This window comes from Tinamus guttatus, unplaced genomic scaffold (assembly GCF_059628265.1).
Source record: "Tinamus guttatus ecotype Peru unplaced genomic scaffold, ASM5962826v1 Tinamus_guttatus_pri_ptg000260l, whole genome shotgun sequence".
In the NCBI taxonomy this organism is placed as follows: Eukaryota; Metazoa; Chordata; class Aves; order Tinamiformes; family Tinamidae; genus Tinamus; species Tinamus guttatus.
The window spans coordinates 3,010,217-3,033,758 of NW_028288794.1; the positions used below are offsets into that span (position 1 = coordinate 3,010,217).

At 42.7% G+C, this 23,542-nt stretch overlaps 1 protein-coding gene across 1 annotated transcript in view; it reads right to left on the reverse strand.

The window, feature by feature from the left end:
• Window positions 1-349: 349 nt before the first annotated feature.
• Window positions 350-23,542, reverse strand: part of PPP1R1C (protein phosphatase 1 regulatory inhibitor subunit 1C) — a 39,676-nt gene continuing 16,483 nt past the window's right edge. Inside the window, exons 3-5 of the mRNA XM_010215698.2 lie at window positions 18,758-18,795; window positions 17,969-18,029; window positions 350-444 (exon numbers count right to left, since the gene is read on the reverse strand). Of these exons, the coding sequence (XP_010214000.2) occupies window positions 356-444; window positions 17,969-18,029; window positions 18,758-18,795 (188 nt within the window). The 3' untranslated portion in view covers window positions 350-355. The remainder of the gene's footprint in view (window positions 445-17,968; window positions 18,030-18,757; window positions 18,796-23,542) is intronic.

Sequence of the window (23,542 nt, forward strand, 5' to 3'; positions counted from 1 at the left end):
GTGGACGTTCCTCTGCACAAAAACCACTGCACCACACTTATGTCTAAATGAACATCCTATTTATTTCATAGCCTTTAAGTTGGCTTTATTTACAGGAGGATACAGCTCACGCTCGGCAGTTAAGCTCTGGCAGTACTGCTGTCAGGTCACTAACACGTTTGCAAGTTACACTTTTAGGTCATACAAAATGGAAGAAAAAAAACGACTTTAAAATAACTGTTTTATGTCCGGGGCGCGGGAATCACGGGACAGGTTTGCAAGGGGCTGCACAACCCGGTGAAGAGCCGTGCGGCCGCGCTGTCCCACCGCGCGGGGCCCGCGGCCGCCGGGCAGGCAGCCAGGGCCTGCAGGCCGCTCAGTGGCCCCAATCCTCCTCTCTTTCGCCGACGCCCTCGTCCTCCTCCGGAAAGGCGGAATCGTTCTGGCTTTTCAGGTGCTTAATCCCTGCAAGGACAAAAGTCAGAGTTAGGTTTTTTTCTTTTCAGCCTAGGAAGCAATCAAACAGGCACCAACAACCAGGCCCAGCCTCATCTGCTGAGCTCCGCCTTGGGGTGAGAGCAGAGTTCAAGGAGACAAGACCAAGCGAAAAAGAAGATGGAGGAAAGAGCCCGAAGGACAAGGGTTGTTGTGTGCAGAAGATCTAAACCAGTAAACACACAGCACTGGCTGCTTTTGGGGCCCCTGGTTTTTGGCAGTCAGAAGCCCTAGCCAAAGATGCCTGTTTCCATGCCTGAATTCAATTCCTGCTGTCATTACTGTCATAACACCCCCAGTACTTAGCAAGTGTGCCCTTTGATACTCAGCCCATTTCACTCATTTTTGCTTTACACTTTACACTACATTTTACATTTTTTGTTTTCCAATTAAGTATCAACAATAAGTAAAGAAATACTTCGGCTGTTCAGCTATCACCCAGTGGGCCTATTTAGCAGCCCCTATGAGTAAGGAAGGCAAACACTTCTAATGCAATTTTACCTAACTATAGGTTAATGGGTATTCATTTCAAAATGAAATTATGTTTGTACTGCAAGTTCATCTCCTGTGGTCTAGCTCTGGTCCTATAAGGCCATGTTTTATTCATCTATAAAACCTGTCTAACATATATTATACAGTAGTTCAGACAAGAATTATTAGGAGCAGAATACGTTATTTTCTAGGGTTGATTTTAGAATATGACACAGGAATAATTAGGGACAGAAATAAGGGCACAGCATATGCAATCAATATGAAAAAGTTTCATAAAACAATATTTTTTGCTAAGAGTAAGGACTTTTGGGTATACGGCCAATTGCAATTTTTAATGTGACAATTTTAGTAAACTGAGAGCAATGACATCAGTGTGTATCACCCATTAATACATACACAGTACCCAATACTACATAGCAGGCAACTATAAGTGTTATTTAATGATTTTTCACAAACTCTGTTTTACAGCCTGCCTTCACCTCTGCCGGTAATTTAATAGTGCAGTGTCACTTAGAAGTAAAGATTCATAGGGTTTCCTGCACAGACCTGTAGATGCACAGGCCTCATAATGCCGTGATTTATAATCCTCAAAATGTTACACCGGTTTGCCAAAATTAACCAACTCTTTATCAGTGGTATTTCAACCAGACAATGAAAGAAACTAGAGTTGACAGCAGAAAACAACTCTATTGTCTAGATTCAACTAGATAATAAAATAAGTCAACATGAATTGGTCTACAGGTAAAGAAGCTCCTGTCAATAAGATATGATGATAGAAAAGAAAGACGGCTTTTCTCAAGCTCTTCTGTGCATGCGTAATAATAAAAAAAAAATGCAGTAAATCATAGCAGTCGTCCTCTTAGGTTAAAAAGCCTAACAACTAGTCCCACAGTAGTGCAGTAAACCGCAGTAGCTACCATGAATGGTCACAATATCTTCAAGCTAGTGCGTCGGCACATTTGTACCAATACCCAGCAATGCACTGGCACATTTATCCACGGTCCCTCTAAGCTAAGACAGTTTAGGAGAAGAGGATGTTACGCTGGCTTCAAGCGTCACCCTGGCGGGGCTGGTTGAGCTGCCTTGGTCCATGTGAAAAACACCAATAAGCCAGGAAGGAGGTAGAGCTCTGCTTATAGGAAGAGCTTTTTCTAAGCAGCTGAACCAGGTGTCACAGAGCTGGCACTGGTCATATCCATTATCCTCGTTTAGGACTCTCTAAAGCAGTTACTTTTTTGTAGTTGTAGTCTGGATAGCGCTTGGGCGAAGACGTTATTACTTGGGTCACCCAAACCATTTCTGTTACTGCAGGCGTAGAGGTGCGTTAATTAAGTAGAAAGGGAAATGTATCCTTTAACTTTGCGGGCCTCACATTACACGGCTTTCCTAAGCCAGGAGGCCTCAGCACACTTGGGATCTGCCACTATCCCTCAGTGCAGCAGTACATTAACCCTGAGCAATAAATACAGCTTCTGAGGTTTTACTTGTTAAAAATAAATAAATAAATAAATAAATAAATAAGAAAAACACACAAACAAACAGGAATGACCATCTTGCTCTTTTTTTTCACCCAAAACCTGGGCCTGTCCTAACACCACCTTTTCAGTTCTTGCTCCCTTTTTGCTCTTCTTTTTTCACTCCTAACACCAGAAGGAGGAGAGCTGTTTTTTTTCTCAGAAGGCTCATGTTTCACTGCAGGTAATTTAATCCCATTAATGCTGATGAAGAAGCCCTTAATGCCAAGCCATATTCAGCAGCCATGCACTAATACACTTTGAACTGGTAATGCCTTTTAGATGAAGTCACTGCCTCAAAGCATATTTCTAGATTACTTATAAATTGTAAGTTCAAATTAGACAGTTTTGCAGTCACATAATAAAATTTATGCTGTTTAATCAACAGCTTTTTTCAACCCATCTGACAAAAACACCAGATTAGAAGGCTAAGAAGTGTCACAACATATGAAATAACCAAATGTTCCTGAATTAAATCGCTCTTGAAATTAAAAAAAAAAAAAAACTGTGATGGATTAAAGTAATTAAGTTGGATCCCCACCTTATTTAACACTCTTTCCTCCTCCCTGCTTCGTTGCCCAAGGAATGGGCTGACATTTACCAAACTCTGGTGAGGAGTCTGCTTGGTAATTTGAATTCCCTGAAGTTTAGAGGATTATTTAGTCTTATGATTTGGACCTGAGCCTCTCTCTATCAAAGAAACATTTCCATTTTTTCAAAACCTGTGGAAGCCCAACCTGAGCTTTGGCTTCTTGTTCACAGAAAAAAAAAATAGTTGTTCAAAATCACTGAAATTTATTGAAAGCCATTTCAAATCCACATACATCAAATTCATTTCCTTTCTATACGCATTCAACATTTTGACGTATGAAATGCATCCATTGTCCTATGGTTTATATATATTGCAATTGTTCATTGTCAGGTGCATGCAAAGTGTGCTGCTATACTTACTTAGACATAAGACATATGTCTTGTGTTCTCGCTGCCCCATTTGGTGATGATTTCACATACAAAGCTGTCATCATTGTGCATGGGAAAACTGAGCGCTTAGTCCCATACATGCTTTGGTAAAACACACTCTGGATACTTTGTTTTCTTGAGGAAAATTTCTCTGAGCAAACAGTTGATTTTTTTGTCCCTACTGTATAAAATTTTTGTCTTAAGTAACTGAAATACAGAAAACGATGCATTCCAGGTAAAGGTAGGACAGTAAATCAGAAAGGAAAGTGCTTATTTGCAAAATGCCTATTCTGAGACTTCTATTGTTCCTCCTTCACATAAATGACTTGCCATCTATCTCCATGAGCTATATAATCAGTTCCTGAAACTTTCAATCCATTTTTACGTAAGTGCCTGTTTTAGACAGGCTTTCCTTGCAGAAAACTCAGAATCAGTACATGAAAATGTATTGGTATTTCCTAAAATCGCACACCCTAGTTGCCTCCCCAGCTGCTGCTCCTCCTGCTTTCCAGCTCCCTGACGGTGATGCTCACTGCCACCACCTGACTTGATAATTTTTTCCGACTGCATCCTCCGCTTCCTTGGAGCAGGTTTCCCTTGGGCTCAGACTGAAAGCATTCCGGCTGCAGTGCCAAGTGCTCCAGCTCCATCTCTGCCTTTGACACTTCTTTGTCCTGGTTCTTCTGCCACGGCACTTCCCAAGGGAACCCTTTTCCCTTGTGCTCCTCTCCATCTCTCCCGCTGCTCACTGCAGGGGTGATTGATAGCAAATAATAAGAAATAACAAGGACCTTTAAAAAGCCTCTCAAGGAAAGAGTCAGTTCTTTCTATCCAAATTAGAGTTTGTAGAGGCCTAATTTGTTATCCCACCACTGCCAAACTCAAGCCCTTGATCTCTCCTCCTGTCTGAGATGCTTTCTTTGATCGCTCACTGTGGGTGATACCATCACGCTTTCTGGCCTTCAGGCCGACACACTTTCTCATTCTCCTCCAGGTACCACATTCCATTTTCATCTAAGTCTTGTGCATTTTTATTAGTTAATGCTTCCAATACAGTCTTTAGAATTTTTCCAGCAAAATAGTCACGCAGACTTTCTTCATTCTGGGTCTTCATTTCTGCTGTATTTTTGTCTCTGGACATTATGAATGCTGCCATGCTCCTGCATACAGAAACCTGTAGCTAAGACCATCCAAATAATTTCCTTGGCCATTTCCTAGGTCACCGCTGAGCAAGCTGCTCCTCCATCCTTTGCTGCCCTCCCAAACATTTCAGGCTAATGATGTTTCTCTTTGCTTTCAAAGCAAATTACATCTCTGTCCATATCATCATCACCACCTGCTGTCACCTGGAATGAGGGCACAGTATGCTTTTGGTGCTCCCTTTTCTGGACTTTTAAGGAAGCATTTTCATCCTTTCTCCCACGTTGTACTGAATGCATCCACGGACGCTTCAATCTCTTCCCCAAAACTCTGTGTTGTGGGATTTAAAGAAGTGCAGCACCTGAGCCCCGGCTGCCGCGCTGCAGCACAGGGTATCTGGGCTCACGCAGGGCAGCCCAGGCAGCCTCGTCCCTGTGTGTGTCCCACGGCAGCCGAGGGTGCTCCCAAGGGTATTAGAAAGTCATCTGTGAGATGACAACAAAAACCAGGCCCAGACCTCCACAATCGCCATGCGTGCAAGTCAGCACGCAGCTAAAATAAAAGGAGATGGACATAGAAAATTTTGCTTTATATATGTGAACAGTTTGCGCATACAGTGCCTGGCAATTCTCCAAAAAGTTAAGCTGTTCTTTGTCTGCAAAGTCTGAAAAGCACTGCTCTGAGGAACTAGCTCTAAACCACACGTGTGCTTGTGAACTCCCATTTACCAAGTTTTCATGGCAAAGTAAAACTAATCACTCTAAGCTTTACAAGCAACATGCAAAAGTGCATCCTCACCCCTATGAAGCAAGGAGCCACGTGAATGTAGCCAGGCTGCTTACAGCTCTTTGCATTTCAAAGGTTGCAGCCCCTGCTCCAGATGTCAGTGAGACTTTCTCTGAGTTTTCAAGGAAGAAGGATCAGGTTTTGTAAGTGATTGTAACTTCCAGGTATAATGAAAAAAGTACTTTCAAATAGCTACTGTTCACTTACAATGAGTCCATGTAAAATACTATAAATTGATGTTGCATTAGAATTTAAAGTTGCAAGTATGAGATAAACAGATCGACTCATAAGATTTGCACACAAGGTCTTGTCAAACTCCTCTTTCCTTTGCCCAGGGAAATACAAAGCCAGGGGTTCACTCAGTGTTTTAGAGCTAATTGAGTCTTCAAAGCTTAGCACATACTTTATGTCTTAGAAGGTCAATATAAAAAGGATTTGAAGCACCAGTGTGGCAGTTAAAATGATGCTGAGGCTTTAGTGAGCTATAAATCAGCAAAACTGTGTCCTTGTTATTTATATCAAAACTGAGGCTGAAGAGCAAAGCTCTCATGTGTCACATATGACCATAAGACCGAGATAATATTCAGTCATGCAGTAAGTTAAATCATCGACATGTCCAGCAGGTCACTATAACCTCATAAATGGTTGGGAAGGATCATCCAGACACCAAGCAAAAACGATTGACTAATTTCTAAATAATTTTCTAAAAACAAAGACTGACTCTTTTCTAAATGCTTAATGGTTGGCTTCTCTTAGCTAAGTCTTCTCTTGGCTCCAGATACACAACACTCAGTCCTCACAGTAGGCCTTTTAAATGACAAATTTTAAGACTTAAGCTTCTTTCTCTGTGGTCAAAAGACCCAGTGTTCATAATGAATACTGTATGACAGCAGCAAAACTCATGTTACAAAGGTCTGGCTGCTTTCCATTTTATTCTCTCACACAGCACTTTCCGTTCTGTTTTTCCCTCCTTACATTCAAAAGTTGCTTAAATCAGCACTAGCTCCGTATGAGTAGCACGAAGGATCCACGTCAACACAAAAATGCTCTTGTTCCCCCTCGACGGATCGCATGGGGAGGGACTGGAGACAGAGGTCGGTGTAGGGGTAGCAAAGGGAGAGCATCTCTCGCTCGGCCGTGTCCAGAGGAGGAGGCAGCACAGCTTGCAGCGCTCCAGGCAGCCTCTGCTCACGTGCAAACATCTCCTTCTGCCGATTCCCCGATTCCTTACCAGCCTTCAGATGGCCCAAGTCAGCCGGCCTGAAAACCTCACTGAGAAGCAGTGGCCCTTGCAGCCAGCTGAGCGGGAGTTGCAGCTTGCAACGCTCTCGCTTGACGTGTCCCTGGAAAGCCAGGAGGCTTTTCTCAGCTGATGCTGTGGAGGAGGGTGCTTGGTCAAATACCTCAACAGCAACTTCGAGTGCAAAACGTGAAGAGATGACCTGAACATCAGCAGTGAAGCCTGGCCCTGCTGCAAGGCTCTGTTTCTGTACCTCTACAGTGTGCTGCTGTGGCTGGGAAAGCTCGAGTCTGCAACTATGAGAGTTTTCAGCTCACATTTTTCTTCTCCATTTTTTATAATTCAGAGAGAGGCTGAGAAGCGAAGTGTGCTTAAATAAAACCAGTGCAGGCAGATTTTCAGTCTCTGGGTAAGCTTGTTAGGTAGTCAGAAACACTCCCCAGAAGCTAGATATTTTGGAGGCAGGTTGTACTGGGTGGCGGGCTTATCCTCTGGAATTGCTAAAAATTCACTTTTAACAGCAGTACATTTCACAGCCATTTGAGCGTGTCTCCCATAATACATTAAAAACACAGGATTGGCAGAATCACTCCCTTACGTCAAAGGATTAAAGTAATTCCATCAGAGAAAGGGCTATGTATTCAAACCTGGGTCAGCTGCTCTGTATAACAGAAGCCAAAAAAATGGACTACTGTACTAAGATACAGAGGAGAACTCACTGTCCTTAGAGGCTTATGAGAAGCATTTTCTGAGTGTGACTTCTTTAACTTCTTTATTAAAGCATTTTTGTCAAGCAATTTCTGTCACCCTGATAAGTCAGCACATGATCCTGGAGACTACCTGGAGACTGTCTGTAGCTTGGCCACCTATAGACAAACTGTTGTGAAAAAAAATAAAAGCAGGAATAAATGTTCATAAGATCAATTAGTCTCAGACCAAACTAATATCCTCCGAAATGTCCTGAGAATGGTGGCAACCAAGAACAGTCTCTATTTCCATTTTGCTCTGCCAGTCCTTAACACGAAGTCTCAGCTCTGCTCTCCTGCCCACTTCGCTTACAGCACGTGGTCTTGTCTTTACCCTTTCTGATGAAGACTAGGAAAGCAACCTTCCTAGAAACTGCTCTGGGGGCTACACAAACCTGGCTGCAAAGCCAGAGGAGTAAGCTTGCTAAAGGAATTTACTTAGTTAGTTAATTTGCAGGCAGAATGCAGTATGAAAGAAGCTGAACCCTGGGTATCTCAGCTGTCTGGTTGTTGGGCTGCAGCCTACAGGCAGTTGGTAATTATGGTTGTCATGATATTAAAAACTACACTGTGACATTATCAGCACAGGGTTTCTACTATAGATTTTTTTTGAGCCATATGTTTTAATTTCAGATTAAATTGGAGTCTAGAATGTAAAAAAAAAAAATCCCCAAATGTCCCATGTTTGTCTGATTTTTTTTTCCAGATAAAGGTCATGCTTCCAGTTAAATGTTTTCTATCTTTGCTATTGCTTTTGTGCATATTATTTCTTTCCATGGCCTCAGTCAGAGACATCACCAGATTCATTAGTGGTGGGTCTAAATCTTCTGTTGCCCCTCTGTGGGACCTCTGATTTTCTGAGAGCAGCTGAAGTCATTGCAGCGAATGGTACTTTTTAAAATGAAGACAGGAGCACAATCTTTGCTGGTTGGCCCAAAATCCAACACTGTGTTTCTCTTCCATACTTCCATGTGCTGCCTGGCTTTCACTTTTAATTAATCCAGTCTGTTTGGTTTCTGCCAGAAGTCTATAAGCTTCTCTGTTAATTTGCAGATGTATCCCCTACTGAGTTACAATTATAATCATCATTGTGATCCTTCTTGTGATGACAAAGGAGATGGGATTTTGGCATTAGCATAGCCTGACATCAGTAATTTCATGTTGGAAAGAGCTCTTCTTTTGGATGTTGGAAGGAGCTCCTCCTTTCTTTTTGTATTATTTTATAAACACATTTAAAATTACAAGAACACTGCGATGATTAAACAAGTGACCAGTAGGTCAGTGTTTACATTAAATTATTCCCATCACAGTTGCTTTATGGGTGGTATATGCAGGAGGCAATTACTGTGGGCCATATAGTAGGCAACTGCCACTTTCTTTACATTGCAGATCATCTGAGACAGCTGGGATCCATTGCAGAGGACTAAGGCTGGGTATTTCCACTCTTCCCTCTGTAGCTGACATTTTACATTAACCAAAGCAAATCTAACGAGCTGAGTTACCAACCTGCTTAGCTACCTGGGAGCACCAGAGCATGTCTGCAGGACCAGAGCCAGTCCCTCCTCTGGTTTTATTAACATCCCTTGGTGCTACGAGCGTTTTCTCCTGTTAGGAAGCGCAGAGGTTGGAAAGGACCAAGAGGCGACCTGTGAGAATCCCTCCCAAGACCCACGACGTGCTCAGCTGGCGAGAAGGAAGGCAGGCTCCCAACCTGGAAAATGAAGCGGCCCTTTCCTGCATATTGCTGAACTGGAAACAGCTCTGTCCCAAACTGTTCAAGCAGGGCTAAGCACTTCAGGGATGCTTCTTTTTCTGAAAATATGGAAATTCAGCAAAAGCAAAGTCCTAGTGCAGGCTGCAGAGCAGTGCTGGGCCAGCCTGTGCTGATCTTTTGGGAGAGGAGGGAGCAGAGCACTGTAAGAGTGAGAGCGTGTGCTCACTCCTTCAACAATATCTCCATTTTGGAACTTTTTTTTTCTCCCACTTGAGTCATTAAACTTATCTGACAGCTGAAAACCTACCAAATTATTAAACTTAAGGTTCCTTTGGATTGCTGGCAAATTAAAAAAAAAAATCAGTTATTCAACATCAAATGCCGTCACCACAAACTATTTGCATTACAGTAGCTGCAACTGGTCTCACTTTGCAGTTGCCATGGGCAGCAAAACATTGAGGGCAAAATCTTTAGCGGCTCTTTATTGTGTGAGCGACTGGAGCTTGCGGGAGACCTGCATCTCCTGGCTTGCCTGAGGCATCAAAATACCCCAGAGCCAACATTCAGCCCGAGCAGAATGTAATTACAGTGAGCTGGCACTCACGTTAATAGTCAGAGGCTCAAAACAAGTATCACTCTCCATTTTTCTGGAAAGAGCAAACAGGAATCTAGGACAAAGAATATCAGTTTACTCAATTTCCTTCTTAGAAAATATGGACAAAGTACAGGACATATAGACCAAGCTCTCAAGGTTTAGCCACACTCAGAGAGTAGCACCTGTAGAAATGGGTTTTAACACTATTCTTGCTTTTCCTCTTGCCAAGAATGAACATGAGGAAAAAGGCTGTAACTGTGCCAGGATTTGGGAAAATTCGGAAGCTGAAATTTAATTATAATCTGATATATTTTAGTTGTGAATTATGAAATGTGGGCAGGTTTCATTATTTTTCCCCTCCTTCTCTTTTCGCTTTCCCAAAATTTTCAGCAGGTTTCGTTAGGAAAAAATAAATAAGTAAATATATAGAAGCATGCAGTAATTCACCAGAAACAGTGGTAAGAAAAATACACCTAAAGCATCACCAGGGGGAGCTTTAATGCCAGAAATTCCACTGACATTTATTTATTCAGCTTTACTAGCTATTGTGAGGAGGTTGAGAAGATTGCTGAGTTTACATAATTTCTGTTCACCCTAGAAAGCAAAAAAAAAGTTACCTGGCTTTGGACAGGAAGAGCAGACTTTGCAGTAATACGTTATTCTGGAGCAGGCAAGCACTTGCTCTGCAGAACCCATTTCATTCAGGCCCTCTCCTAGAGCGGGATTTTCTAGGGCTAAAGCATTTTCATTGCCTCCAACTCATCTCCTTTGAACCACCCTCATCCTCTCAAGCACAAGGTCTCGCACTGGACTTGGCTCCAGCTGCAGCTGAGCAGAAGCACATGGGTCCCAACACTTTACTGGCAGATTTTCTAGAGGCCAATCTGGTGTTTTCTGTAGCCCTGTCACTTGGGCAGCCACGGCTGCAGCCCACAAACCAGCACCATGTCCCAGGGTTCACCAAGGACGTTTACCTGTATACATCTTGCTGCATGCACAACACACAATAAAGGTGTTGTAGGCTGAGATGATATATAACAAATATTTTAAGTTTTTTTTTTCTGCTTCTGAGTGATCATTAGATCCCCCAATTCCTTTAACTTTATTCTTAAAGAAACTAATCCCTTGATTGCTCAAAGCCTGATGATGATCTTCACTGGTTATAAAAGCCACATGGAATAACATTGGTTCATGAATTGGAAGAAAGCTGGAAAAAAAAGCTGAAAAATGCTTTAACCTATTCAAGAAAACTTAGCAGCTAAACTGGATCATAAGTTTTTTTTTAAAAAAAATTTCCTTCTGGCCAATGCATCTCAGAAAAACGCATCCCTTTTCAGCTCCATATGCTTGCTGCAGTATTTCCTGTGTTTTTCTGGTCACATTCACACGCGTAATTGCATGCGAGTTTTCAGTCCTAGCACTGGTCCTGGAAGGATGTGGTTGAAATCCTCAGCCTGCTCGTGTGCTTGTCTCTGTGCCAAGGCTCTGGTGGATGGTTTTGGGAACTCTGTGTTCCTGCTAAACTGGGCAGTGCTGCATCCCAAGGGGTGAAAGAAGGGAGAAATTAGGAAGGGGAGGAGAGCCACACGGGCTGCTTTAGGAAGGTTTTGCTCTTCAATAAATTCAGACTAATAGCCATGCACTTGGAAAGGAGCAAAGCTCTAGTCAGACGAGCAGGTAACAGCCCTGCCACAGGAAACCCAGCGCACAAGGTCCCCACGCGCGCGCTGCCCCTCGGCCTTATCTCAGCCCGGCACAGAAACGAGACCCGCGTTGCACAGAGATAGAGATCACGAAGCCGCCGCGCCGCGTGGGCACTTACTCGGGTCAGAGTGAAAACAGGTGGTAGAAAGCAAAATACGTGACCTTGACTTGCTATTTCTGGAAGAAGAGCCCGCGGAAGGAGCCGCTCTCTAGCATCCTGCTCGGTGGCTCAGGTCTGCAGGGAACTGTGCCTTTTTGCCCTGCTTTTGTGGCCAAATAACAAAGCACTTCTTAAAAACTTCTACAGAATCACTGCATTTTTCAAAACATCCGTACTGTACAAAATGCAGTATCATTGGCCATTCCTGTGATTTTTTTGTGCTGTCTTTTGACAGCTTGATTTCTAGGGGTGGAGATTTTTATAAATGAAATCAAGCTACTTACAGAGGAGTCGTGTGCAGACATGGAGGAACCGTGGGAATGTGCCATTAGAAACCACACTGAGAAGGATTTTCATTTAGGAGGTAAACTAAATGAGATGTGAGCTCTCCTGCTATGAAGAATCCTACTTATCTGTGCTTCTCTCCTTGTCTTGTACCTGCACCCTTATACCTAAGGCTTCCTTATCTCCGTACACTTCCCACCGCTGTGCAACGTCCCACCTTGTGTGCAGCTTTGGAGAAGCCAAGGAGAAGCCACCCGCTGTTCAGGAGTGCTAACGGGAGCAGGCAGAGCCTGCAGCCCCTCTCATCCAGGCCCATCTTTGGTCCTGCACTTGGGAACAATTTCAGGATTTTAAAAGCTTGGGAAGAACAAAGGGGCAAGTATTTATTGTAGTGGGGCTCGCTGGAGCCGCTCGTTGTCACATGAGCTGGCTGTTAACCTTCAACCCAGAGCGCACGGCTGCGGCCAGGAAATAAAATGCAATTCCCTGCCAAGCAGCCGGCTTTGCAAGAATGCTGCTCTTCTTATACAGAAATATTATCTTTTCTTCAAAAGCTATTTCAATTCAGAGCACAGCATTGCCAAAATCTTTGGAATTTCACTATAAATATATCTTCTGAAATAAAGTAACCAGAACAACACATGTTGCCCTTCCTGAGCTTTCTACTTTGTATTTTAAAATAAGCACAAAGTCTCCCACACTCTATAATATTTTAGGCTGTTATCTCTGAAAAGGGTGACTTTTTAATGTTGTCTGTTACTGCTTAGAGGCGATTAATGATGTTTACATTGTTTTAAATTAAGTACTACAGTGCTCAATAGTATTACTTTCAAGTCTTAAGTATTGTTCCACAGAGGAACATTGCAAGATTATCCCTCCATCGTAAAAGTAAAGTTATACCCTCAAAAGAGGCCAATTTAATGATCATTGCTTGAAAAACAGAGCTATCAGATATGGGCTTTATGCTGAACTGCATGAAGTCAGTGGAAATATTCCCGCAGCCCTCGGGCTATACGGAAGCCACACACGGAGCGCGCGGGACGGTGTTAACCCTCGCGCCGGCCCCTCTCCTTTGAGCCGGGTAATAGCAGCGCACAGCAAGTTGTGACACAAACATCGTGGTTTTGCTCAATCTCCACCAAACACCTCGGCCTCTCCAAAGGTAACGTGTTTACAGCAGCCAAGGCCGGAGTTGTGTGGAGCAGGAGGCGCTGGAGGCTGCTGGAGGCCTCCAGGCCGCGCGGCGCTAATTGATTTACCTCAGATTATTTTTTTCATTGGATCTATTGTCGTCGTGTACAAGTCTGAGAAAAGAGAAACTCAGGAAGAAAGACTCAGGAGGAGAGAAGCAGCACTGGAAAGGAGCTTCTTTAAAAGGGAAAATATCCAGGCATATTTTGTCTCTTCCTACTGTAGTATATATATGAACTTTGGGGATATAAGCTCTATAACTCATTCCAATATGTCACCTGCAACACAGGCAGGAAATTTGCTCAAGACCTTGCTGTATTAAGTGGTGTGAGTGCACTGAGGTGCAACCTGGCCAAGATGCAGGCAAGGACAGTGCACAAGGGAAACCAAAGCTGCACCAGTGCCTGAACTAGGCAAAAGAGCAAACGCAGTGGTAAGTACTGCAACAGCAAAGTTTCTTGCTATTATCCTGGTGTATTTCACCAACGCTAGGAGCTGTTCATGGCGTGCTTGCTTAGGCTAAGGAGGCAGCACAAAAATGATGCTTGGTTCTGTAGTCACTGCTTAAGACCTACAAACTTCACTCCTCTGCTGCTGGGAGCGAGTTTAGTCAGAGATTTTTGTTCCGCGAGGCTTCCCATGGGGTCTGGAAGCAGCGCTCGCCACACTGACAGCAATCCTCTGCGTCTCCAGGCTCTTCTGTGTTCCTTGTTAACCTTCAGTCACAAAGTAATGAGATGCATCAGACATCATCAAGCTGGCCTAAGGGGTTACAAATCTGGATCAGGGCCACATACTGTACTAATTGCTTCTAATAAATTACATATTTCAGGAGGGACATCATGATTTTAATCATTTATTCTGCATGTTGTTTCCTTTGGAGAGAAGAACAAGCAAGCACTAAACAAGCCCAGCATCTGAGATTCATGGCAGAAGCTAGAAAGAGCTCATTTAATATCAGCCATCATTGTAAATACTAGAATTATGCATGTATCAAATCCCTGGGTATGAACACTTTGGGAACAGCCAGTGAGCCCTGTTTGCTTTAATGAGGCGAACCAAAATAATGTCTTTGCATGTCTCTCAGATTTATAACAACTCAGATTTAATCCCATTTCAAATGTTGTAGCTTGGGTCTAGCTGAAATAAAAGTCGTTGTTTCTATGCAAAGAAAAATACATTAGGAGGGGGATTTAAAGGATGTATTCTCCCAAAGGCTTCAGCGTGACTATCAGCACTTTGAGCAGACACGCAACGCAGAGAGGGAACAGCAGAATGAAATGCACCTTTCACCTCTACGGGGAAAAACTTTAATTATGACTTGATGGCAGCTAATTGCACAGGTGGTTCAGTGAACACAGGAAGCTACACGAGCTTCCCTTACAGCCCGCTGAAATTAGCAGGGATCATTACACTGATCTCCACGGCCTCCTGACGGGGAGAGCGAAGGTTTCCTATTCCCCCGACATCCAGCACGCCCTCAGAGCCCTTTGGAATTGCGTTTCCTCCACTATGGGAGACCTTGGGGGGATTTAAATAGCTGCTGGTATTAATAGCAGGAGCTGGTAGGTAAGCTGGAGACTTGGGAGCTCCAGGGAAAAATGCAAGTTTGTGAACAACCTTGTTTCCCATTACTTTAGTCCTTGCTTCCTTTCAATGAAGAGTTGATATGCCAAAAAAAATAGGCTATCTAGGTAAAAGGAAGCCAATTTTGATGCAGCGTGTGGTTTGAGGATGGGGAGCTGCAGTGGTAGCTCTGAGATTCAAAAATGCTCTTTGAATTTTGGGGTGGCAACGAGGTACTGAGGCAGCACTGTCACCTGGGTATGGTCCTGGGCAGCACCATGGACCAGAATGTGAGGATGTCTTTAATAGTGTTGTTTGTGGATGGATGGACATACTTGCTAAAACACCTGCCCTTCTACTTGGATACATTGGGAAAGGACCCAAGGATTCCTCTTTATTTTTTTTTCCTACCAAAATAGAAACAGGTAGGAGGGAGAGGCCTCAAGCAATAAGAAATGACTGGAAAAGATTGCACTGGGTAAAACTGATGATCCATCTGAATGAGAAACCTCCTCTGGTGGTCTTTATGGTATTCTTCCTAAGAAAGGACAAAAAAAAAAAAAAAAAAACCCTCTGCACATGGTGAAGGAGAGCTTAAAATGGAAGGAGAAGATGGTGGGGGTTCAAACTTAGCGCCTAAGTGCATTAGCAGTTAGAGAAGCACAAGGATTTGCAATTCAAAGAGAAAAGCCCAAGAGTAAGACAAGAGGGAAGGGAAACAGTCAAGAGAGGCAGAGCTGATGAAATCATAGAACAAAGGAAAATTAATGGATTTTCAAGCACATGGGATAAACTTTTCCTTGATGTAAACCAGTGTTAGCATTTTAAAGGCAAAGGGGTATTTTGGCTTAAAGTATTTGAAAGTTTAGCCTATTACATTGGAGCAGACCTGAATTACAGAAAGCAATTTCAGCCTTCCTAACTTTCACTACTTTTCTTAGTTATAACAACTAGCCAGAGATAAGAGGTATTGAAATACTAAAGACAACGTGACAAGAGGTTAACCATAAAATCCTGAAAATATTATGGATTGATTTGATGCAGTCTTCAGCCTCCAAAATTATCAGCTTTGCATACTACAATAACAGCACAGAATAAGCAAACATTAGTGCAGCAGGCTTAGCAAAAGAAATATTAAGAAAAAAAAGACTCTTTGACATCCATTAGGCATGGTAATATAATGCTAGCAAGAACACTGTGCTGCACTGCTATCTGGTTTGCTGTGTGATTTGCTCTGCAGATTACCACTTAGATCAATAGCTCTCACATTGATTTTTCCAGCTTGCTGTATTCCAGTAAAAAGCCCGGAGCGCGGCGATGAGTCAGCTCCCTGCGCCGTCGCAGGGACGCCAGGGCATCTTCACATTGGAAAATAAAGGCAGGAGCTAAAGCACCACAAAGATTCGGAGAGGAACCTGCCTGCTGCCCTGTAGCACGGCCCTGGATTTACAGACACGCCAGCGCCTGGGTGCCCAGCGCCAGGCACTGCAGTCACTGCTCAGATTAAACAGCAATGACAGACTACTAAAACACCAAAGCCGAATAGCAAATGGAAATGCCTGTTGCTCTTTTCTACCAGCATCTCTTTTTCAAGGCTGGTGGACAGGAATCGAGATTTATCATCTTCACATGTAAGAGGATGGATATATTCTAGCCCATCATCAGTTAATAACATGCCCAGAGGTTGTGGAGCAGTCATAGAGGATGTGGAGGATGTTCAGCCTCCAAAATCTCCTTCTTTTCCCTACTGAGAAACATTTTTCTGAGAATGCTGAAGGAGAAGCTGAGCCTGCAGGAAATTATCATATGCAAAGCTCTGGAAATATTTTGTAATTAAGGATCCTGCTTTTCTGAAAATATTGCTAAATACTGCCATCTTCAACAGCTAGGAAATTTCAATTATTTATATCACTACAGGATTTTTACAAAATTCTGCATCTTACATGAATGCTTTCATAGCACATACTATTTCTGATTACTACCTACCTCTTTTCTTCTTAGTCTTTTAGTCTAAGCAAAATAAGTTTCATGTTTTAAAGCAGCAAAGAGCAAGGAATGGCAATTTTCTATTCTAGGCTGTTTTAAAATAGGAAGGATAGTATTTTTGACGGTCACAGTATGGTAAATTTGGAGCAATCCTGCGTGTTTACAGGAAGGGTTATCAGCTTCCAGGTTCCCACCTCTGTATCTAGGAGAACTGCATAGTTTAGGGAAATAGGAGGGGCATTTTGTGCAAGCTTTGTCCTGTTTCCAAGGTATTTCAGGTTAGCCATGTGCTATGTTGGATCACATACTCTTTCCTTCCAGAAAGTCCACTCACCGGGAAGTAAGTTGAAGTAGAAATGAGCTATCCCAGCTACTTCTCAAACCTCAGCAGGATCTTAATGTCTTTAGCCCCTGAGAGCAAAGACACTGTCTGCTTCCACAGAGCTCTTCACCTACACAGTACTGAGTTTATGCTTATACACATAGAGAATAACACATTGGTGAGATTGGTAGGTATAACTGCTCCTCATACAAAGCTTTTCCCTGTTGCATATTACTATAATTGACTATAATAACATGAGTTCTGATACCTAGTAACCAGCTCTAGCCCATTTTGATAATTAGATAGAAAGTCTTCCAAAGCAGCTGAGTGATGTTTTAAGCTATGCTAAGATGAGAATCAGATAACCAAAGTTACAGAATGAGATATATAGGACTGGTTATTACGGTACCTACCGACAGCGTGGGTGTTTAGTGCGACAAACCAGATGTTCTAGGTTTTCCCCAGGTGATAAATCATGGTTAGCAGAAGGAATAGACACTGAGGGTGTTCATTATCTGGCTGGACAGCGTTTGGACTGAAGACCACTTCAGTCTGAAGGCAGATAAATCGCTACTGATCCTGCTTGCCTGCAAAAGTGATCAAACCAAACTCTGCCCAGAGCCATTTAAGACGGGAGGCCTAAATGCAGCCACGCTGATCACAGCTAAAACTCCTGCTGCTTTTCGGCTCATCACGAAAAGCACTTAAGCCCTCCGAAGATTTACCGAGATTTCTCATTTCCTCTCATCTTCGCAAAGAAGGGCTTTGTGCTTCCTATGATCAGCCGCTCCGACCGCAGCTTGGCCACCCTCCTCCTTGCAGCGCTCGGAGGGTGAGGCAGGGCAAACAGGAGGGATTTAAGCAAGAAATAGAAGGTCATATGGGGCAAAACCTGCTAAAACACCCGTTCAGGGAGTTCTGCTCAGAGTCTGATACGAAATTATGTTCCCTCATGTTGATAATGGCATCGAGAAATTGCAAAAAATAAGCTTATTTTTTAACGCCACTTCTGCAAGGCTGTGAGGCAAATAACCAAGGCAGAGACCGGCGCTGCCCGCGCGCTGCCCCGCCGTCCCCGCAGCTCCCGCGGTACCTTTGATGGGAGGTGGCGTGTACACGCTCTGCTTCCTCTGCTTCGGGGAGGCGCTCTGCGACTGCGGGGGAAACGCACAGTGAGAGGGCAGCCGCACGAGGGCACGCGCCTGGCGGGGCTCTGCCTCCTGTGCCCAGAACCCCTGCCCTGCGAGGGCTTGCTACCCTGGCCAACACGTGTCTCCTATTCGAGATGCCCAGGAGCGCTTGCAAAAATGTAACCCTACTGCCTTACCCCATCATAAGGGATGGAATGATGCCATTTATAAATAAAATATTGTCTTCTTTTAAAAGAGAAAGCTATTTATAACCACTATGTGATAGGTAATTGATCCTTATCCCTTTTTTGTATTCAAATCCAAATTTGAAGCAATCAATACTGCTTACTGCTATTTAAAGCTCTGCTTCTCTAAGCAATCAGTGAAGGAGAAGGTGGTCAGGGCAATGCAGGTAGAGATCAGAAAAGGAGGTTGGAAAAGCTAACTTTTAACTACTCTGCAAATGGTAGCAATCAGCTGTGTGTGTGGCAATGGGTGTAAAAGAGCCTGAAGTGGTTTTGCAGAGTACCAGTAAGCTCAAAGCTTGGGCAATGCTGGGTGGGGTGACCTCTCTGGTTTGCTCTGTTGCAGCGGTGTGACTTGGAAATGATGGCCCCTGAAGGGCTGTGTTACTGAAGATGGTGTGACAATGTAAACAAAAATATAAACTGGGATGAGCAGCACGTTTCAAAGGGGTTTTAACAATAAATGCATTATATTGTATATTATGCATTATATTATGTTTCACTTACTTCTCCTTGTGAGATGTTTGTTCTCTTCTCATCTTTTTCTAAAAGAGGAAAAGATATGGATAGAGAAAAGTTAGTACAACAGTGTTTCTCTCAGTGCTAAGTATTGCAATTCTGCCCTGAACTCTGCAGCTCTGAGAAAAGAAATAAGAAATTGCTCTGCTGGAAATAAGAAATTGCTCTGCTGGTTTACAGCTTTTCTCTCTCTTCTGTGCTTCTTCGAAAACCTGAGGCCTTGTTCTTCATAAGTGTTTATACCTAATTCCCATTCTACATTTAATCAATTTGTGCATAAAACGAAATTATTTTTCAGGTGTTTCATTGATGTAGTTAATGGTCAGAGACTGTTAGTCCCCTGATGATGGTTCCTCAAATATTTTACAAAGATCATGCAGAATCTTTGATACGAAGTAGTTTGGAGCTCTGAAAAAAAAAATGTTACTAAAAATAGTGACATCCTTCTCTCATTATACCAACATCCTTTCTAAAATTTTCCACTTGCAGATATCCCTGTGCAATTTCCACTCAGGTCTGACCAATCTTAAATACAGGTTTGAAGGAAAACCCAGTCATATAATTTATTTACCACCGTATCTGTGCACCTTCAGAGGCATTAAAATGACTAATATTCTTAAAAATATAGATCAAAACAGACCTGATTTATAAAGCACAGTCCAACAAATACAGAATTAGACAACACAATCACAAGGCCTGTTCCTGCCATTGAAATTTGTATGAACTCACATAGATGACTCACCACTTCCTTGACTTCCCTACCTGTAAATAAATATTGCAGTATCTATTATACTTTGTAAATTACTCTGGTGTATGAAGACATGATGAGTATAAATGTGTAACCATTTACATACTTGAGAGATATTGACTTCAAAGATTCAATTTTTAAGATTTTTTTTTAGCTTAAGATTCTGGATTTAGTTTGGAGGCTGAAATTTGAATAAATCTCAACTTTCAACAATGCAAAGTTATGTCCCCTTTCCTCCCTAAACCCTAAACTTACCCAGATTTCAAAGTATTTTTGGTAAACCCAAGGGAGGCTTGGATAAGGAACAAAACCAGAAAAGTAGCAGTTTTGTTTAGTTCCTGGTTTCACTTCTGAGCAATGCACAACTCTAACATTTTGGGCTTGTGCTTTCAGATTTTTTAGGAGGGTGACACCAAACCTGCCACAAAGGTGCCCTTTCCAACCTCTCCTCTCCCCAGCAGCCCTTTCAAGACAGACACCTTTGTGTACAGGAATTGGTCTTCTACAGAGTTGCAATAATCATTCATATCCATAAGGCTAACAGTGCCAATGAAAAACATCACAGCAATAAGAAAGTTTAAGAATGACTTACACATTCACACAAACAAAACAGTTTTTCAAATCCAGTAAAGAGAGAAATGACCCTAGAGGTTCAAAGGAGACAAGCTTGAGGCAGCAGATAGGAAGAGTTTTGAATGAGTAGTGCAAAGAAATGAAAGGCAAAGACGGTTAGAGTTGCAATTTGGTCAATGATACATTGCAATTCCATTGCAATCTTTTTGCTAGAAAAGACTATCACTATGTGTGCTATCACTATATATATTAGTACTACAATAGGTTATTTCTGGCATCAAATGACTCCATGCAGAAAACCTCTGAGACAACAAAAATTATAAAAAAACTAGAACGTACAAGGAAAGAAAGAACATTATCTGTTAGCTAATGCAAATCAGACATATCCACACGAGGGAAGCCAAACCAACCGCAGACTTCCCAGCCTTAAATCTCTGTCAAATCCATTGATAACAAGAAGCTCAATTTCTCTACTGAACTCTCAATAAGCATGCTTCTTGAGAGAGGTCAGGAAATTATCTGAAACCCAATCACAAACGTCAGGCTTGGTTCTCAGAAGAGAATGAACTCCCTGGTTTCTCAACATCCTTCAGATCTCATTGACTAACCATTTCAGGATTAGAGCCTTAGGCTTTGGTCTTTATCCAGCACAAAATCCCCCTCCCTTTCAAGGAAACCTTCATCCAGCTATACTGCTGAAATATGGAGGGAGAAACACCAAGGGATTAGCCTCCTGCAAGCTCTCCTGGATGTTTATTAGCAGAACCATCCAATCAGATTGACATAACACACTGAGCAACTCCAAAGGTATCATCATATAAACCGTTGTGTATATCGTCAGAAACCAAGCAAGCCTAAGGAAGCCAGTCACTGCTTGACACTGATGGTCGATTTTCTGAGAACCTCCATTACGGTTCAAACAGCACGACCGTGCTGGGGGACGCCTTATGTTCATTTTAGGATGAGATTAAAATTCATCTGCCTCCCTTCTCCCGATGGATAACGTTAATGTACTTGGAGCAACTACACAGGGCAAGAGGTGACATATTTTAAAGGACTTGGCCTCTGATGTCACCCACGGGCTCTGCAGTGGAGCCATCCTGCAAAAGCTTATCTCATCCAGCTAAGTGCCCTGCTTTCTTTCCCTTTGGCAAGAGCAAATAAGAGCCCTTTCTGTAGGACTTCACTCAGGCACTGGAGGAAAAGAACAGAACAGGTCACAGAGGGCAGCTTTTACACAGAAGAAACCCAGTAAGTGGCTAGCATAATTGCTGGAGAAAGCTTTATGTGGGGAGTTTGGAATTTTCCTTAGGAAAACAAGGCTGGAAAGTTTCAGATAAATATCACAGAGGGCTAATAGGGCTCTGGATTTGGTAATTTTTTGTCATAGTGTCTAAATTTTCCCTTAAAAATAATGGTTGCAATACGCTGTAATTGCTCAGATTATAGACATAATCCATGAGCTCTACTCATATAATATTTACATTAAATAATGACTTAATGGCTTGTTTAATGATTTAATGGCCTGAATCTCAGAGAAATGACTCTCAACAAAACTTAAGGCCACAATGTCACTGTTGGCCTGGAGCCATTTTATAATCCTGGCCTAAGACACTATATAAACAGTGCCACTGGAGAAAGCAAAGTAGATGCAACAGAAGCCAGGAGCCAGCCTGTCACGCGAGGATTGCAATTGCAATGCTGCCAGCGTTAACGTCAAGCTACAAAGACATCAAAAGATGCCAATGCTATGAAATAGTCCAACCGATTTTGTTTTATTCATTTGCATGAAATGCCTCCATGGGGAAACACTAGCATGTTGGCGAGCAAAAGTTTGTGTCCTGAAAAATGTGAAAGAAATGGGTCAAACGCTGGCATCTGATTAATACGATTTATGACAATATATATCTTCGTAGGTCAGAAAAGGAGATTTTAATGTTCCTATCTCTGTCTCTACCAAAGACAAGTTAATGAGTTACACGACTTACTTACAAATTGACAGGCATAAGATTATTTTCTCTTTTTTTCTGTTAGCAAAACCATTCTTCTTTCCAGAAAACAAGGTAAGGTCAAAATGTATTTTATGCTCTGCCTTTGGCAAAATCACTATACTTTGCCAGAACAGCTATCATCCTGTATCGCTTTACTAAACCACAGAGGTAAGAAATGGAAAAGAAGCCCAATGAGACAAGCATATGAAATGCTCATCTAGGTAATTATTTGACTTTTGCTTGCTGGTTTTTATTTGTCTGTATCTATCTATAAAAACTTGACTATGGGTATAGATGTAATTACATTTAATTACTAAAAAATATCCTGGTAAGCCCTGCCGGCATGAGTACATGTTTGTGAAAATCTTCACACTGAAAAAGCTCCTCATTAAACTGCAGTTTTCCAGCTGCTATGGTAAATGTAGCTAGAGGGCCTTTTCCCCCCCTCTTAGTCAAGTGCTGACAAGAGACTATATATGTTATGGTTCTGCTGCATTTCACACCCTAATCAGCAACTAAATTACTGCCTGGTCCTGCAGGGAACACTAATACCAAGGTCTGGAGAGGAAATAATGATAAAAACATTGAGGAGAGGGGAGTTTGCTAGATACACAAGCATTTCCATGCTTATTCTACAAGGTGCTTTCGGCTAAGATAAGCAGTATGTTAAAGAAACGGATTTACATTGACAGGGCCTTCGTTGCTAGAAGTTCTGTTTCTTGGCTCAAAATCAAATGTGGAGAGGAGGGCTTCGTTACGTTAAGTAGTTACATGGTAATAACAACATCAGTTGGCTTGAGAGGACGCAAAAGGCCCCAGCAGCAGAACCGGTTGGACCCAAGGACAGAGCCGAGTCGCGCAGGTGCCGTGGGCTGGCGCAGGCCTTGCCTGGCGGCCGGGGCTGCGCGAGGAAGGAGCAGGGCTGCTGCCAGGCCGGAGGGCCCCGCAGCGCTGCGGCCTGGTCACAAACAGAACGCAACTGCCTTGGAAAGCTAAAACAAAGTAACTTCAGATGAAATTACACTGGGGCCTTTTTTCACTGATTTCTACTATTTCTTTTCCTAAAAAAATAGAGCTTTGTTCTGCAGAATTCTCTTCCTACTCAGTAGGATTCTTTTGACTCGTGTTAATTCGCTTCTGTGCACAGCATTAGAGAGCTTTATTTATGGTCATCCTGTAAAAGAATAGTCCTCTACAGCACTGTTTTTGAATGCACGTAGGTGTGTGTTTGTGTATAACTCTTCAAAAAAATTCTTCTTTTGGTGTATAGTCGGCATAGTCCAGGCACCAAGTCAGAAGACATTAATTTCTATTCAATTCTGGCAGTTGCACCATGCAAAAGAGAGGAGGCAGAGCTGCAAATTCAGTGCCACGACAGTGACTGCTGGGGAGGGCCAGGACGCGACGCTGCTCTGCACTTGGCCGACCAACGCAAGGGTTCCCAGCCCCTGGGCAGGGTGG